This window comes from Agelaius phoeniceus, chromosome 38 (genome assembly GCF_051311805.1).
Source record: "Agelaius phoeniceus isolate bAgePho1 chromosome 38, bAgePho1.hap1, whole genome shotgun sequence".
NCBI lineage: Eukaryota > Metazoa > Chordata > Aves > Passeriformes > Icteridae > Agelaius > Agelaius phoeniceus.
Window position 1 is genome coordinate 596,509 of NC_135304.1, and position 15,186 is coordinate 611,694.

Here is a 15,186-nt window from a genome sequence, read left to right on the forward strand (position 1 = left end):
TCCCAAAATATCCCCCAAACATCCCCAAATATCCCGCAAAATATCCTTGAAATATCCCCAAAAATATCCCCTAAACACCCCAAAATATCCCCCAAATATTCCCCAAAATCCTCACCCCAATCCCAACCCCCCAATCTCCTCCTCTCCCGCAGCCGCCCCAAGGAGCCGACCCTGAGCCAGGTGGGAGATGGGGAAATTTGGGGGGTTCAGGGGGGGAAATTTGGGGGGGGAAATTTGGGGTTTCAGTGGGGTCATTTTGGGGGTTCAGGCCTTCATTTTGGGCTTCACTGAGGGTTTTTTGGGGGTTCAATGGGTTTATTTTGGGGTTTTTTGGGGGGTTCTGGAGTTCGTTTGGGGGTTCACTGAATTATTTTGGGGGTTTGTTTTGGGGGTTCAGAGGATCCGTTTTGGGGTTCATTTGGGGGTTTCAGCAGCTTCATTTTGGGGCTTCAGTGGGTTCATTGGGTTTTTTTGGGGGAAGTTCACAGGATTATTTTGGGGTTCAGTGGGTTCATTTTGGGGCTGTAACCCCATTTCCCATTTCCCCTTTCCCTCCAATTCCCTCCCTTTTTCCCCTTTTCCCCATTTTTTCCTTTCCTCCCCCTCCGCCCTGAATTTTCCCAATTTCTCCAATTTTTCCCAATTTTTCCCAATTTTTCCCATTTTTCCCAATTTTTTTCACCATTTTTCTCTTTTCCAGCCTCTCGCCGTGGGAATTACAACCTGGTGAGGCTCGGGGGGGGCCCGGAGTTTTTGGGGTTTTGGGGTGACCCGGTTGGTGTTGAGGTGACCTGGTTGTTTTGGGGTGACTTTGGGGTTTTTGGGGGTTTTGGGGTTTTGGGTGACCCCGGTTGTTACTGGGTTTTTGGGTGACCCCGGGGATTTTGGAGTGACCCGTTTGTTGCTGGGTTTTTGGGGTGACCCCGGGTTTTGGGTTTTTGGGGTGGCCCCGTTGTTGGTTGTGGTTTTTGGATGACCCCGGTTTGTGCTGGGTTTTTGGGTGACCCTGGGGTTTTTGGGGTGACCCCGGGGATTTTTGGGGTTTTTGGGGTGACCCTGTTGGTGCTGGGGGTTTTTGGGGTGACCCCTGTTGGTGCTGGGTTTTTGGGTGACCCGTTGCCCCCACAGAGGGGGGTGTCGGTGAGATGTCCCCAAAATAGCCCCAAAACTGCCCCAAAACTGCCCAAAATCCTGGGGATCCGGGACACTGGGTGTATCCTCTGCCAAAACTGCCCCAAAACTGCCCCAAAATAGCCCAAAACTGCCCCAAAACTGCCCCAAAATAGCCCAAAATATCCCCAAAATAGCCCCAAAATAGCCCCAAAACTGCCCCAAAACTGCCCCAAAATAGCCTCAAAATCCTGGGATCCGGGACACTGGGTGTATCCTCTGCTAAAAACCCAAAATAGCCCCAAAAATTCCAGGTGATCTCAGAAATCCTGGGCAATCCCAAAAATCCCAGAAAGGGCCCAAAATTCCCAGCTCTCCCAGCTCTCTCCCACTTTGCCCCAGTGTTCCCAGTTTCCCCCAGTTTTCCCCCAGTTTCCCCCCAATTTCCCCCAGTTCCCCCGCAGTTTTCCCCCAGTTTTCCCCCAGTTTTCCCCCAGTTTCCCCCCAATTTCCCCCAGTTCCCCCGCAGTTTTCCCCCAGTTTCCCCCCAGTTTCCCCCAGTTTCCCCCCAGTTTCTCCCCAGTTTCCCCCCAGTTTCCCCCCAGTTTCCCCCCAGTTTCCCCCAGTTTCTCCCCAGTTTCCCCCCAGTTTCCCCCCAGTTTCCTTGACCCTCCCAGTTACGGTTACCGGGGCCGTGACTCTCGCTCCAACCTGCACGTGCTGGGCTCGGGGGAGCTCGTTTACTTCATCGCCTGCGTGGTGGTGCTGCTGCAGCTGCCAGCGCGGCGCCAGCGCCACTACCTGAGGCACAGCGACTGCGTCAGGTGGTGAGGGACCTGAAATAATCCTAAAATAATCCTAAAATAATCCTAAATCCCAAAAAAACCCCATTGGAAACACCCCCGTACACCCCCTGTGCTGCCCCTGTACGGTGCCAGCGCCACTGCCTGCGGCACAGCGACTGTGTCAGGTGGTGAGGAACCCAAATAATCCTGAAATAATCCTAAAATAATCCAAAATCCCCAAAAAACCCCATTGGAAACACCCCCGTACACCCCCTGTGCTGCTCCTGTACGGCGCCAGCGCCACTACCTGAGGCACAGCGACTGTGTCAGGTGGTGAGGGACCTGAAATAATCCTAAATAACCCTAAATCCAAAAAAATCCCCAAAAAATCCCATTAGAAACACCCCCATACAACCCCATACACCCCCTGTGCTGCTCCTGTACGGCGCCAGCGCCACTACCTGAGACACAGCGACTGCGTCAGGTGGTGAGGGACCCAAAATTGTCCTAAATCCCAAAAAACCCCCCCAAAATTCCCCAAAAATCCCGTTAGAAACACCCCCGTACAACCCCATACACCCCCTGTGCTGCTCCTGTACAGCGCCAGCGCCACTGCCTGAGGCACAGCGACTGCGTCAGGTGGTGAGGGACCTGAAATAATCCTGAAATAATCCTAAAATAATCCTAAATCCCAAAAAAACCCCATTGGAAACACCCCCATACACCCCCTGTGCTGCCCCTGTATGGTGCCAGCGCCACTGCCTGAGGCACAGCGACTGCGTCAGGTGTGAGGGACCCCAAATAATCCTAAAATAATCCTAAAATAATCCTAAATAACCCCAAATCCCAAAAAAACCCCATTGGAAGCACCCCCGTACAACCCCATACGCCCCCTGTGCCACTGCCTGGCCAGGGGGTGAGCGACCCTAAAAAAACCCCGAAAAATCCCCCCAGAAAAGCCCCAAACCCCCAAATCCCCAAATCCCCAAATCCCCAAATCCCCTTCTATCAGACTCGAGGAATTCTCTACAAATTTGTGTCCCCCTGTGTCCCCTCCATGTCCCCCCCTGTCCCCCCAGCCTGGCCGTGCACCCGACCGGCTCCGTGTGGCCACTGGACAGGCGGCCGGAGTGGACAAGGACGGCAAGGTGGGGACACCTGGGGACACTGGGGACACCTCTGGGACCCTTGGGACACCTGGGGACATTGGGGACACCTCTGGGACCTTGGGGACACCTGGGGGACATTGGGGACACCTTGGGACACCCCTGGGGACATTGGGGACACCCCTGGGACCCTTGGGACACCCCTGGGGACACCTTGGGGACACCCTGGGACACCTCTGGGACCTTGGGGACACCCTGGGACACCTTGGGGACATTGGGACACCCCGGGGACACCTTGGGGACAGCCTGGGACACTTCTGGGACCCTTGGGACACCCTGGGGACACCTTGGGGACACCCCTGGGGACAGGGACAGGGCCCCAAACCCCCTCCCCACCATGATGTGAAACCCCAAAACCCCTCCAAAATCGGCCAAAAATGCCCCAAAATCCTCCCAAAAATCCCCTAAAAATCTCCCTAAAATCACCCAAAATCGCCCAAAAATGCCCCAAAATCCCCCAAAAATCCCCCCAAAAATCTCCCTAAAATCACCCCAAATCCCCTAAAATGCCCCCAAATCCCCAACCCGCAGCCCCTGCAGCCGATCGTGCACATCTGGGACTCGGCCACGCTCCAGACCCTGCAGCAGATCGGCCTCGGCTCCTTCGAGCGCGGCGTGGGCTCGCTGGCCTTCTCCACGGCTGTGAGGGATCCCAGAAACCCCAAAATACCCCAAAACCACCCCAAAATACCCCAAAACCACCCAAAACTACCCCCCAAAACCACCCCCAAAACCACCCCAAAACCACCCCCAAAACCACCCCAAAACTATCCCAAAACACCAAAAAATCCCTCCCCAAAATACCCCAGAACCACCCCAAAATACCCCCCAAAACCACCCCAAAACACCATAAAAACCCCGCCCAAAATACCCCAAAACCACCCCAAAATACGCCCCCAAAAGACCCCACAAAAGCCTCTAAAAACCCCAGGGGCGTGGGCTCGCTCGCCTTCTTCATGGCTGTGAGTGCCCCAAAACCCCCAAAAAACCCCAAAACCACCCCAAAATACCTCAAAAACCACCCCAAAATACCCCAAATACCCCAAAACCACCCCAGAACACCCAAACTACCCCAAAAAACCCCAAAATCCCCCAAAACCACCCCCAAAACCCTGTAGAGTCCCTGGCGGCTCGCTCGCCTTCTCCTGGGCTGTGAGTGATCCTAAAAGCTCCAAAACCACCCCAAAACCACCCCAAAACCACCCCAAAACACCCAAAACACCCAAAAACTCCCCAAAACATCTCAAATACCCCCAAATACCTCCCAAATTCCCAATTTTGGGGTTTTTTTTGGGGTGCCCCAGGACCAGGGCGCGTTCCTGTGCGTGGTCGATGACTCCAACGAGCACATGATGTCGGTGTGGGACTGCGCCCGCGGCACCAAACAGGCCGAGGTCAAGGTGGGACCCCGAAACCCACCCCAAAAACCCCGAAATAACGCAAAACCCACCCCAAAATACCCAAATCCCACCCCAAAAACCCCAAAATACCCCAAAACCCCACCCGAAAAACCCAAAAAAACCCCAAAACCCACCCCAAAAAACCCCAAAACCCACTCCAAAAACCCCAAAATACCCCAAAACCCACCCCAAAAACCCAAAAAAACCCCAAAACCCCACCCCAAAAAACCCCAAAACCCCACCCCAAAAACCCCAATATAGCCCAAAACCCCACCCCAAAAGCCCCTAAAAACTCCAAATCCCACCCCAAACCCAATCCCAAACCCTCTAAAGCCCCCAAATAAACCCCAAATCCCACCCTGGACCCACCCACAAACCCCCCAAATCCCCTAAAAACCCCAAATCCCACCCTGAACCCACCCTGAACCCACCCCAAACCCACCCCAAATCCCACCCTAAACCCACCCCAAATCCCCCAAATCCCACCCTAAACCCCCCCAAAAACTCCAAATCCCACCCCAAATCCCACCCGAAATACCCCAAAACCCCCAACCTGTCCCAAACCCCCTAAAACTCCCTAAAAAACCCCAAATCCCACCCCAAAAACCCCAAACCTGCAGAGCACGAACGAGTCGGTGCTGACGGTGGAGTTCAACCCCCGCGACAGCAGCAGCATCGTCAGCAGCGGCAAATCCCACGTGTTCTTCTGGACATGGAGCGGCGCCGCGCTCACCAAGAAACACGGGATTTTTGGGGTCAGATATGGGGGATTTGGGGATTTGGGGTCATTTCGGGTCATTTCGAGTCATTTCGAGTCATTTCGGGTTTGGGGTTTGTGAGATTTGGAGTTTGGGGTTTGGGGATCTGGACCTGGAGTGGCGCCGCGCTCACCAAGAAACGCGGATCTTTGGGGTCAGATATGGGGGATTTGGGGATTTGGGGATTTGGGGATTTGGGGTCATTTTGGGGTCATTTCGGGTCATTTGGGTTTGGGGGATCTGGACCTGGAGCGGCGCCGCGCTCACCAAGAAACACGGGATTTTTGGGGTCAGATACGGGGATTTGGGGGATTTGGGGGATTTGGGGTTTGGGTTCGGGGTCATTTGGGGTTTAGGGGATCTGGGCTTTGGAGTTTGGTTTTGGGAGATTTGGAGTTTGGGGTTTGGGGGATCTGGACATAGAGTGGCACCGCGCTCACCAAGAAACACGGGATTTTTGGGGTCAGATACGGGGGATTTGGGGATTTGGGGATTTGGGGGATTTGGGGTCATTTGGGTTTGGGGGATCTGGACCCAGAGCAGCAGCACGTTCACCAAGAAACACAGCATCTTTGGGGTCAGACAGGGGGATTTGGGGGATTTGGGGTCATTGGAGTCATTTCGGGTCATTTCGGGTTTGGGGGTTTGGGATTTGGAGTGTGGGTTTGGGGGATTTGGGGTTTGGGGGATCTGCACCTGGAGCGGCGGCGCGCTCACCAAGAAACACGGGATTTTTGGGGTCAGATATGGGGGATTTGGGGCATTTGGGGTCAGGGTTTGGGGTTTGGGTTCGGGGTCATTTGGGGTTTAGGGGACCTGGGCTTTGGAGTTTGGGGTTTGGGGGATCTGGACATGGAGTGGTGGCGCATTTACCAAGAAACACGGGATCTTTGGGGTCAGATAGGGGGGATTTGGGTCCTTTGGGATTTGGGATTAGGGTTTGGGATTGGGGGATCTGGGGTTTGGGGTTTGGACATCCTTGGGACGGAATTTGGGGTTTGGGGGATCTGGGGTTTGGGGTTTAGGGGGTTTGGGGTTTGGGAGATCTGGACATGGAGCGGCGGTGCGCTCACCAAGAAACACCGAAGCTTTGGGTCAGATTTGGGGGATTTGGGTTTGGGATTGGATTTAGGGTCATTTGTGGTCTGGGGGTTTGGGTTTGGGGTCATTTGGGGTCTGGGGGTTCGGGTTTGGGCCGTTTGGGGTTTGGGATCCGCACCTGGAGCCGAGACGCGCTCACCATAAACGCGGCATCTCTGGGGTGGCATTTAGGGATCTGGGGTTTTCCAGGTGGATTTGGGGTGGCTTTGTGGGGATTTGGCGTTTTCGGGGTGGTTTTGTGGGGATCAGGGTTTTTTTTGGGGTGGCTGAGCCCTTTTCCCCTATTTTAGAAGTACAAAAAACCCAAGTTCATCCAGTGCTTCATCTTCGACGCGGCCGGGGCGCTGCTGACCGGGGGACTCGGAGGGAACATCCTCACCTGGACCCGCACCCCGGGCAAAGGGGGCAAAGGTGGGATGGGATTGGGGGATTTAGGGGATTTAGGGGTGTTTGGGGTGGGGTTTGGGGGATTTGAGGGGGTTTTGGGGGATTTGGGGTGGGTTTGGGTGGGGTTTTCAGAGGGAACATCCTCACCTGGACCTGCACCCCGGGCAAGGGCGTCGAAGGTGGGATGGGGTTTGGGGTTTGGGGTTTGGGGGATTTGGGGGATTTGGGGAGTCTGAGGTGATTTTGGGATGGATTTGGGGCTGGTTTTGGGGGATGGTTTATGGCTGGTTTTGGGGTATTTTGGGGCTCGTTTTTGGCTGTGTTTGGGGCTGGTTTTGGGGTGGAATTGGGGTATTTTGGGGGCTGTTTTTGGGGTGGGTTTGAGCTGTTTCGGGGGCTGTTTTGGGTGGGTTTGGGTATTTTGGGGGCTGTTTTTGGGGTGGATTCGGGGTATTTTAGGGGCTGGTTTTGGGGTGGGTTTGGGATATTTTGGGGGCTGGTTTTGGGGTATTTTGGGGTGGATTTGGGGCTGGTTTTAGGGGCTGTTTTTGGGGTGGGTTTGGGATATTTTGGGGCTGTTTTTGGGGTATTTTGGGGGCTGTTTTTGGGGTGGGTTTGGGATATTTTGGGGGCTGTTTTTGGGGTATTTTTGGGGGCTGGTTTTGGGGTATTTTGGGGTGGATTTGGGCTGACCCAGCCCCCCAGAGATGTACCAGATCGGGCAGCAGACGCGGGCACACGAGGGCAGCGTGTTCAGGGTGTTTGGGGTGGATTTGGGGCTGGTTTTAGGGGCTGGTTTTGGGGGCTGTTTTGGGGTATTTTTGGGCTGTTTTTGGGGTATTTTGGGGGCTGTTTTTGGGGTATTTTGGGGTGGATTTGGGCTGACCAATCCCCCCAGAGATGTACCAGATCGGGCAGCAGACGCGGGCACACGAGGGCAGCGTGTTCAGGGTGTTTGGGGTGGATTCGGGGCTGGTTTTAGGGGCTGTTTTTTGGGGTGGATTTGGGGTATTTTGGGGGCTGTTTTTGGGGTGGATTTGGGGTATTTTGGGCTGACCAATCCCCCCAGAGATGTACCAGATCGGGCAGCAGACGCGGGCACACGAGGGCAGCGTGTTTGCCCTGTGCCGCCGCCGGGACGGGACCGTGCTGAGCGGGGCGGGAAGGACCGCAGGGTGCTCAGCTGGAGCCCCAGCCTGGAGCTGCTGCACGAGGTTGAGGTGGGCAGAGCCCAGAACCCCAAAATCCTCCCTTGGGGCCCCAAAAATCTCCTTAGTGACTCAAAAATCTCCCTTAGTGCTTCAAAAAACAGCCCGGGGACCCCAAAAATCTCCCTTAGTGCCTCAAAAATCTCCCTTAGAGCCCACAAAAATCTCCTTTAGTGCCTCAAAAATCTCCCTTAGTGCCCCAAAAATCTCCTTTAGGGCCCCAAAATCTCCTTTAGTGACTCAAAATTTCCTTTAGTGCCTCAAAATCTCCTTTAGAGCCCCAAAATCTCCCTTAGTGCCTCAAAAACCAGCCCAGGGACCCCAAAAATGTCCCTTAGTGCCCTAAAAATATCCCTGGGTAGCCAAAAATCTCTTTTAGTGCCCTAAAAATCTCCCTTGGGTGGTTCTAATGGGGTTTTTGGGGTTGTTTTTGGGATCCCCCATTCCCTGAACCCTTTGGGCTGTTTCTGACGGGGTTTTTGGGGCCGTTTTGGGGCTCCCCCAGCTCCCGAGAGCTTTGGGTGGTTCTGAGGGGGTATTTGGGGGATGTTTTTGGGGTTCCCCACTCCCTGAACCCTTTGGGTGTTTCTGACGGGGTTTTTGGGGTCGTTTTTGGGGTCCCCCGTTCCTGAACCCTTTGGGCTGTTTCTGACGGGGTTTTTGGGCTCCCCCATTCCCTGAACCCTTTGGGTGTTTCTGACGGGGATTTTGGGGCCGTTTTGGGGCTCCCCCAGCTCCCCGAGAGCTTTGGGCTGTTTCTGACGGGGTTTTTGGGGCTGGTTTTTGGGGTCCCCCGTTCCCTGACCCCTTTGGGCTGTTTCTGACGGGGTTTTTGGGGTCGTTTTTGGGCTCCCCCATTCCCTGAACCCTTTGGGCTGTTTCTGACGGGGTTTTTGGGGTCGTTTTTGGCATTCCCCTGTTCCCTGAACCCTTGGGGTGTTTCTGACGGGGTTTTTGGGGCCGTTTTTGGGGTCCCCCACTCCCTGAACCCTTTGGGCTGTTTCTGACGGGGTTTTTGGGGTCGTTTTTGGGGTCCCCCGTTCCCTGAACCCTTTGGGCTGTTTCTGACGGGGTTTTTGGGGTCGTTTTTGGGGTCCCCCGTTCCCTGAACCCTTGGGGTGTTTCTGACGGGGTTTTTGGGGTCGTTTTTGGGGTTCCCCACTCCCTGAACCCTTTGGGCTGTTTCTGACTGGGTTTTTGGGGTCGTTTTTGGGGTCCCCCATTCCCTGAACCCTTTGGGCTGTTTCTGACGGGGTTTTTGGGGCCGTTTTGGGGCTCCCCCAGCTCCCCGAGAGCTTCGGCGCCGTCCGCACGATCGCGGAGGGCCCCGGGGAGGAGCTGCTGGTCGGGACCACGCGGAACGCGCTGCTCCGGGGCACGCTGGGCTCCGGCTTCACCCCCATCGTCCAGGTGGGATTTGGGGGGGCGGGGGGGGGGTCCCGGGGGGGGCGTGTCCGGGGCGCTGACCCCTCCCTGGGCACCCCCAGGGCCACACGGACGAGGTTTGGGGCCTGGCCACGCACCCCAACTGCTGCCGCTTCCTCACCTGCGGCCACGACCGGCAGCTCTGCCTGTGGGACGGCCGGGAGCACGCGCTGGCCTGGAGCCTGGCGCTGGAGGTGGGCAGGGACCCCCAAAATTGGGGCAGGGTGAGATTTGGGGGGTTTGGGGGGGTTTGGGGGGGTTTGGGTCAGTAATGGGGGCACAGAAGGGCTGGGAACAAGGGACAAGGGACCAGGGTCAGCCCTGATTGGAGCCTGGCGCTGGAGGTGGGCTGGGACCCAAAATTGGGGCAGGAGTGAGATTTGGGGGTTTGGGGTCGGTAATGGGGGCACAGAAGGGCTGGGGAGTGACCAGGGTCAGCCCTGATTGGAGCCTGGCGCTGGAGGTGGGCAGGGACCCCAAAATTGGGGCAGGGGTGAGATCTGGGGGGGTTTGGGGGGGTTTGGGGGGGTTTGGGGTCGGTAATGGGGGCACAGAAGGGCTGGGGAGTGACCAGGGTCAGCCCTGATTGGAGCCTGGCGCTGGAGATGGGCGGGGACCCCCAAAATTGGGGCAGGGGTGAGATTTGGGGGGGTTTGGGGGGGTTTGGGGTCGGTAATGGGGGCACAGAAGGGCTGGGGAGAGACCAGGAGCATGCCCTGGGCTGGGACCCCCCCAAATTGGGGAGGGGGACACCCCGGGGGGGGGGTCAGGAGTGAGATCTGGGGGGGTTTGGGGGCAGTTTGGGGGGGTTTGGGGGCAGTTTGGGGGGTTCAGGGGGTGCTTTGTGGGGTCCCGGGGGGCTCTGGGGACAGGGGACCGGGAGCACGCCCAGGCTGGGGAGCCCCGAATTGGGGCTGGGGGCGCAGGAGCCTCGTTTGGGGTGCGGGGGGGGGGGCGGTACCCCCAATTTGGGTCCCTGTGACCCCTCCCCACCCCCAGGACACCGGGCTCTGCGCCGATTTCCACCCCGGGGACACGTGGTGGCCGTGGGGCTGCTGACCGGGAGGTGAGTGACCCCGGGGACAGACAGGGGGACAGACAGGGGACAGACAGGGGGACAGACAGGGGGACAGACAGGACAGGGGGACACACAGGGATAGGGGGGGACGGGGGGACAGACAGGGATAGGGGGGGACAGGGGGACACACAGGGATAGGGGGGGACAGGGGGACATGGAGGGACAGACAGGGGGACGGACACACAGGGATATGGGGGGACATGGGGACATGGAGGGGATAGGGAGGACAGACAGGGGGACAGGGGGGACAGGGGACACACAGGGATACGGGGGGACATGGAGGGACATGGAGGGACATGGACACAGGGACAGGGGGACAGACAGGGATAGGGGGGGACGGGGGGGGATAGGGGGGGACATGGAGGGACATGGACACAGGGACAGGGGGACAGACAGGATGGGGGGACACCAAGACAGGACAGGGACATGGGGACAGCAGGACAGGGGGGACATGGTGACCACGGGCACTGTCCCCCTGTGTCCCCCTGTGTCTCCATGTCCCCTCCATGTCCCTCCATGTCCCCCTGTGTCCCCATCTCCCCGTTTCCCTGGGTCGTCCCTGTCCCCATGTCCATGTCCTGCTGTCCCCCTGTCCCCTTGTGTCCCTGTGTCCCTCCTGTCCCCCCCTGTGTCTCACGTCCCTCCATGTCCCTGTACCCCCCATCTCCCCCCATGTCCCCCTGTCCCCATGTCCATGTCCTGCTGTCCCCCATGTCCCCCCGGTGTCCCCCCGTGTCCCCCTGTCCACCCCGATGTCCTCCCATGTCCCCACTCTGTCCCCCCGTCCTGTCCCCATGTCCCACCCTGTCCCCGTGTCCCGTGTCCCCCTGTCTGTCCGCTGTCCCCCTGTCTGTCCCGTGTCCCCCTGTCTGTCCCATGTCCCCCTGTCTGTCCGCTGTCTCCCTGTCTGTCCCGTGTCCCCCTGTCTGTCCCCGTGTCCCCCTGTCTGTCCGCTGTCTCCCTGTCTGTCCCGCTGTCCCCCTTGTCTGTCCCCGTGTCCCCCTGTCTGTCCCGCTGTCCCCCTGTCTGTCCCCGTGTCCCCCTGTCTGTCCGCTGTCTCCCTGTCTGTCCCGTGTCCCCCTGTCTATCCGGTGCCCCCCTGTATGTCCCGTGTCCCCCTGTCTGTCCGCTGTCTCCCTGTCTGTCCGCTGTCCCCCTGTCTGTCCCGCTGTCCCCCTGTCTGTCCCCGTGTCCCCTGTCTGTCCGCTGTCTCCCTGTCTGTCCCGTGTCCCCCTGTCTATCCGGTGCCCCCCTGTCTGTCCCGTGTCCCCCTGTCTGTCCCCGTGTCCCCCTGTCTGTCCGCTGTCCCCCTGTCTGTCCCCGTGTCCCCCTGTCTGTCCCGTGTCCCCCTGTCTGTCCTGTGTCCCCGTGTCTGTCCCATGTCCCCCTGTCTGTCCCATGTCCCCCTGTCTGTCCTGGTGTCCCCCTGTCTGTCCCGTGTCCCCCTGTCTGTCCCGTGTCCCTCAGGTGGTTGGTGCTGGACACGGGCACGCGGCAGCTCCTGGCCGGGGGCTCTGATGGCAATGAGCAGCTCTCGGTGGTTCGCTTCTCGCCGGGTGAGCCCCGCGCGCGCCTCCGGGCCCAACTGTCCCCAAAGTGTCCCCAGAGTGCCCTGAACTGTCCCCAAAGTGTCCCCAAACTGCCTGTGACCTGTCCCCCAAAGTGTCCTCAAAGTGTCCCCAGAGTGCCCCTGAACTGTCCCCAAAGTGTCCCCAAAGAGCCCCTGAACTGTCCCCAAAGTGACCCAAAGTGTCCCCAAACTGCCTGTGACCTGTCCCCTGAACTGTCCCCAAAGTGACCCCAGACTGTCCCCAAAGTGTCCCCAAAGTGTCCCCAGAGTGACCCCAGTGTCCTCAAAGTGTCCCCAACTGTCCCCAAACTGCCCCTGACTCCCCTCCAAACCCCCCCTGTGCAGGCCCCCCCCCAATCTGTGAGACCCCCCAATCTGTGGGACCCCCTGACCCCCCCAATGTGTGTGAGACCCCCCCCTGACCCCCCCCATTTATTCCCCTCAATTTCAGACGGGACCTTCCTGGCCATCGGCTCCCACAGCAATTTCATTTACATTTACACCATTGTGTGGGACCCCCCCAATCTGTGGGACCCCCTGACCCCCCCAATGTGTGTGAGACCCCCCCAATGTGTGTGAGACCCCCCCAAAGTGTGAGACCCCCCTGACCCCCCGTTTCCCCCCATTTATTTCAGACGGGACCTTCCTGGCCATCGGCTCCCACGACAATTTCATTTACATTTACAGCGTGGCCGAGGGCGGCCGCAAGTTCAGCCGCTTTGGCCGCTGCACCGTGAGTCTGGGGGCGCTGGGGGGGGCTCCGGGGGTCCCCAAACCCCTCCTGACCCCCCCGGACCCCCCCCCCCCGCCAGGGTCACTCGAGTTTCATCACCCACCTGGACTGGTCCAAGGACGGGCGCTTCATCATGTCCAACTCGGGGGATTATGAGATCCTCTATTGTGAGTCTGGGGGCTTGGGGGGCTCCTCCTGGGGCTGCCAGGACCCCCTGACCCTGCTGGGACCCCCCTGATCTTGCCAGGACCCCCCTGACCCTGCCAGGACCCCCCTGACCCTGCTGGGACCTTCCTGATCCTGATGGGACCCCCAGAGTTTGGGGGACCCCCCTGACCCTGCCAGGACCCCCTGACCCTGCCAGGACCCCCTTACCCCACTGGAACCCCCTAAATTTTGGGGTCTCACTGATTCCTCCTCCCTCAGTTTTGGTCGTCTCACTTTCCCTGCCCCTCCCCAGATTTTGGGGGGGGGTCCCATTTTCCCTTCCCATTCCCAGATTTTGGGGTTCTCATTTTCCCTTCCCATTCCCAGATTTTGGGGGTGTTGATTTTCCCTTCCCATTCCCAAATTTTGAGGGGTCTCATTTTCCCTTCCCATGCCCAGATTTTGGGGTTCTCATTTTCCCTTCCCATTCCCAGATTTTGGGGGGGGTCTCATTTTCCCTTCCCATTCCCAGATTTTGGGGGGGGTCCCATTTTCCCTTCCCATTCCCAGATTTTGGGGGGGATCTCATTTTCCCTTCCCATTCCCAGATTTTGAGGGGGGGTCTCATTTTCCCTTCCCATTCCCAGATTTTGGGGGTCCCATTTTCCCTTCCCATTCCCAGATTTTGGGGGGGGGTCTCATTTTCCCTTCCCATTCCCAGATTTTGGGGGTGTTGATTTTCCCTTCCCATTCCCAGATTTTGGGGGTCTCATTTTCCTCCCCTGCTCAGATTTTGGGGATCTCATTTTCCCTTCCCATTCCCAGATTTTGGGGGTGTTGATTTTGCCTTCCCATTCCCAGATTTTGGGGGGGTCTCATTTTCCCTTCCCATCCCCAGATTTTCAGGGTTTCTCCTTCTCTCCCCCCCGCCCCAATTTTGGGTGCCTTTCACTGCCCCACACCCCCAAATTTCGAAGCGATTTCACCGCCCCCCCTACCCCACATTTTGGGGTGAACCTCTGCCATCCCCAAACCCCAAATTTTGGGGGTCTCTCCCCCTCACCCCCGCAGGGGACGTGGCCGGGGGCTGCAAATTGCTGCGGAACCGCTTCGAGAGCCGGGACCGGGAGTGGGCGTCCTACACCTGCGTGCTGGGCTTCCACGTCTTCGGTGGGTCTGGGGGCTCGGGGGGTGCCCGGGGGGGGTTCGGGGGTCCCCCTGAACCCCCTCTTTGTCCCAGGGGTGTGGCCGGACGGGTCTGACGGCACCGACATCAACTCCCTGTGCCGCTCGCACCACGAGCGCGTGGTGGCCGTGGCCGACGACTTCTGCAAGGTTCACCTGTTCCAGTACCCCTGTGCCCGGCCCAAGGTGGGCAGGGGGCTCTGGGGGGGCTGGGAAGGGTCCCAGACTCTGATTTGGGGGGTCCTGGAGTCCAGTTTGGGGTCAGGAGGGTCCTGGTTGTGCAAGGGTTGTGCCCAGCACAAGGTGGGCAGGGGGCTCTGGGGGTTCTGAGAGGTTGGGGAAGGGTCCCAGACTCTGATCTGGGGGGTCCCAGACCCTGATTTGGGGGTCAGGGGTCTCCAGACCCACAGGCTGAGTGTTTTGGGGGATCCACGATGGCAATTTATGGATATTGGGGGGGTCCAGACCCCAATTTAGGGATACTGGAGGGGGAAAGGTTCCACACCCCAATTTTGGGGTATCAGGGGGAGGGTCCCGACCCCAAATTTGGGGGGGTGTGTGTCCCCAGTTTGAGGTGGGCGTGGCTCTGTGTGTGGGTGTGAGACCACGTGACCCCTCCCTCACGTGTCCTTCCCCCCCCTTTCCCTCACAGGCTCCCAGTCACGTGTACGGCGGGCACGGCAGCCACGTGACCAACGTGCGCTTCACGCACGACGACGGGCACCTGGTGTCGCTGGGCGGGAAGGACACCAGCGTCTTCCAGTGGCGCGTCCTGCCCGGCGGCGACAGCGGCTGAGGAGGCCCCGCGCCTCTTCTTCCTCCTCCTCTTCCTCGCTGCATCCTCCACTTCCCTTTTCCCCTTCCTTCCTGGACCAAAGAGCGGCTCGGGGGTGGGTGAAAGCCTTCATCCCCGGCCGCGTTTTTCGCGCTGCACTGTGAGAGGCGTCAATAAAAGCCTTGGGGTCAGGGTAGGGCCTCGCCGTTTCCTCCGCGCCCCGGAATCGCCGCCGCCGCTTCCCGGAAGCGCCGCGGGTTCTTCCTCCTGGCCGCCCTCGGCGCCTTTCCGGTTCTGGCGGAACTCGCCGAGCGCCTTCCGGAAAGAGCCGAGGTTGAGCCGAGGAGTGACGGAGAGA

The 15,186-nt window shown here is 58.7% G+C and overlaps 1 protein-coding gene across 1 annotated transcript; it reads left to right on the forward strand.

Annotated features, from left to right (window-relative positions):
* The first annotated feature begins 972 nt into the window (after window positions 1–972).
* On the forward strand, window positions 973–15,020 carry EML3 (EMAP like 3). Its single transcript, XM_077172428.1, is given in 20 exon segments — window positions 973–981; window positions 1,759–1,937; window positions 2,975–2,988; window positions 2,991–3,043; window positions 3,593–3,703; window positions 4,366–4,461; window positions 5,082–5,216; window positions 6,611–6,731; window positions 7,777–7,860; window positions 7,863–7,927; window positions 9,200–9,325; window positions 9,403–9,534; window positions 10,340–10,367; window positions 10,370–10,406; window positions 11,886–11,974; window positions 12,624–12,721; window positions 12,801–12,888; window positions 13,940–14,038; window positions 14,109–14,239; window positions 14,706–15,020. Coding segments are annotated over 20 exon segments (1,839 nt in total). The 3' UTR covers window positions 14,850–15,020.
* The last annotated feature ends 166 nt before the right edge of the window (window positions 15,021–15,186 follow it).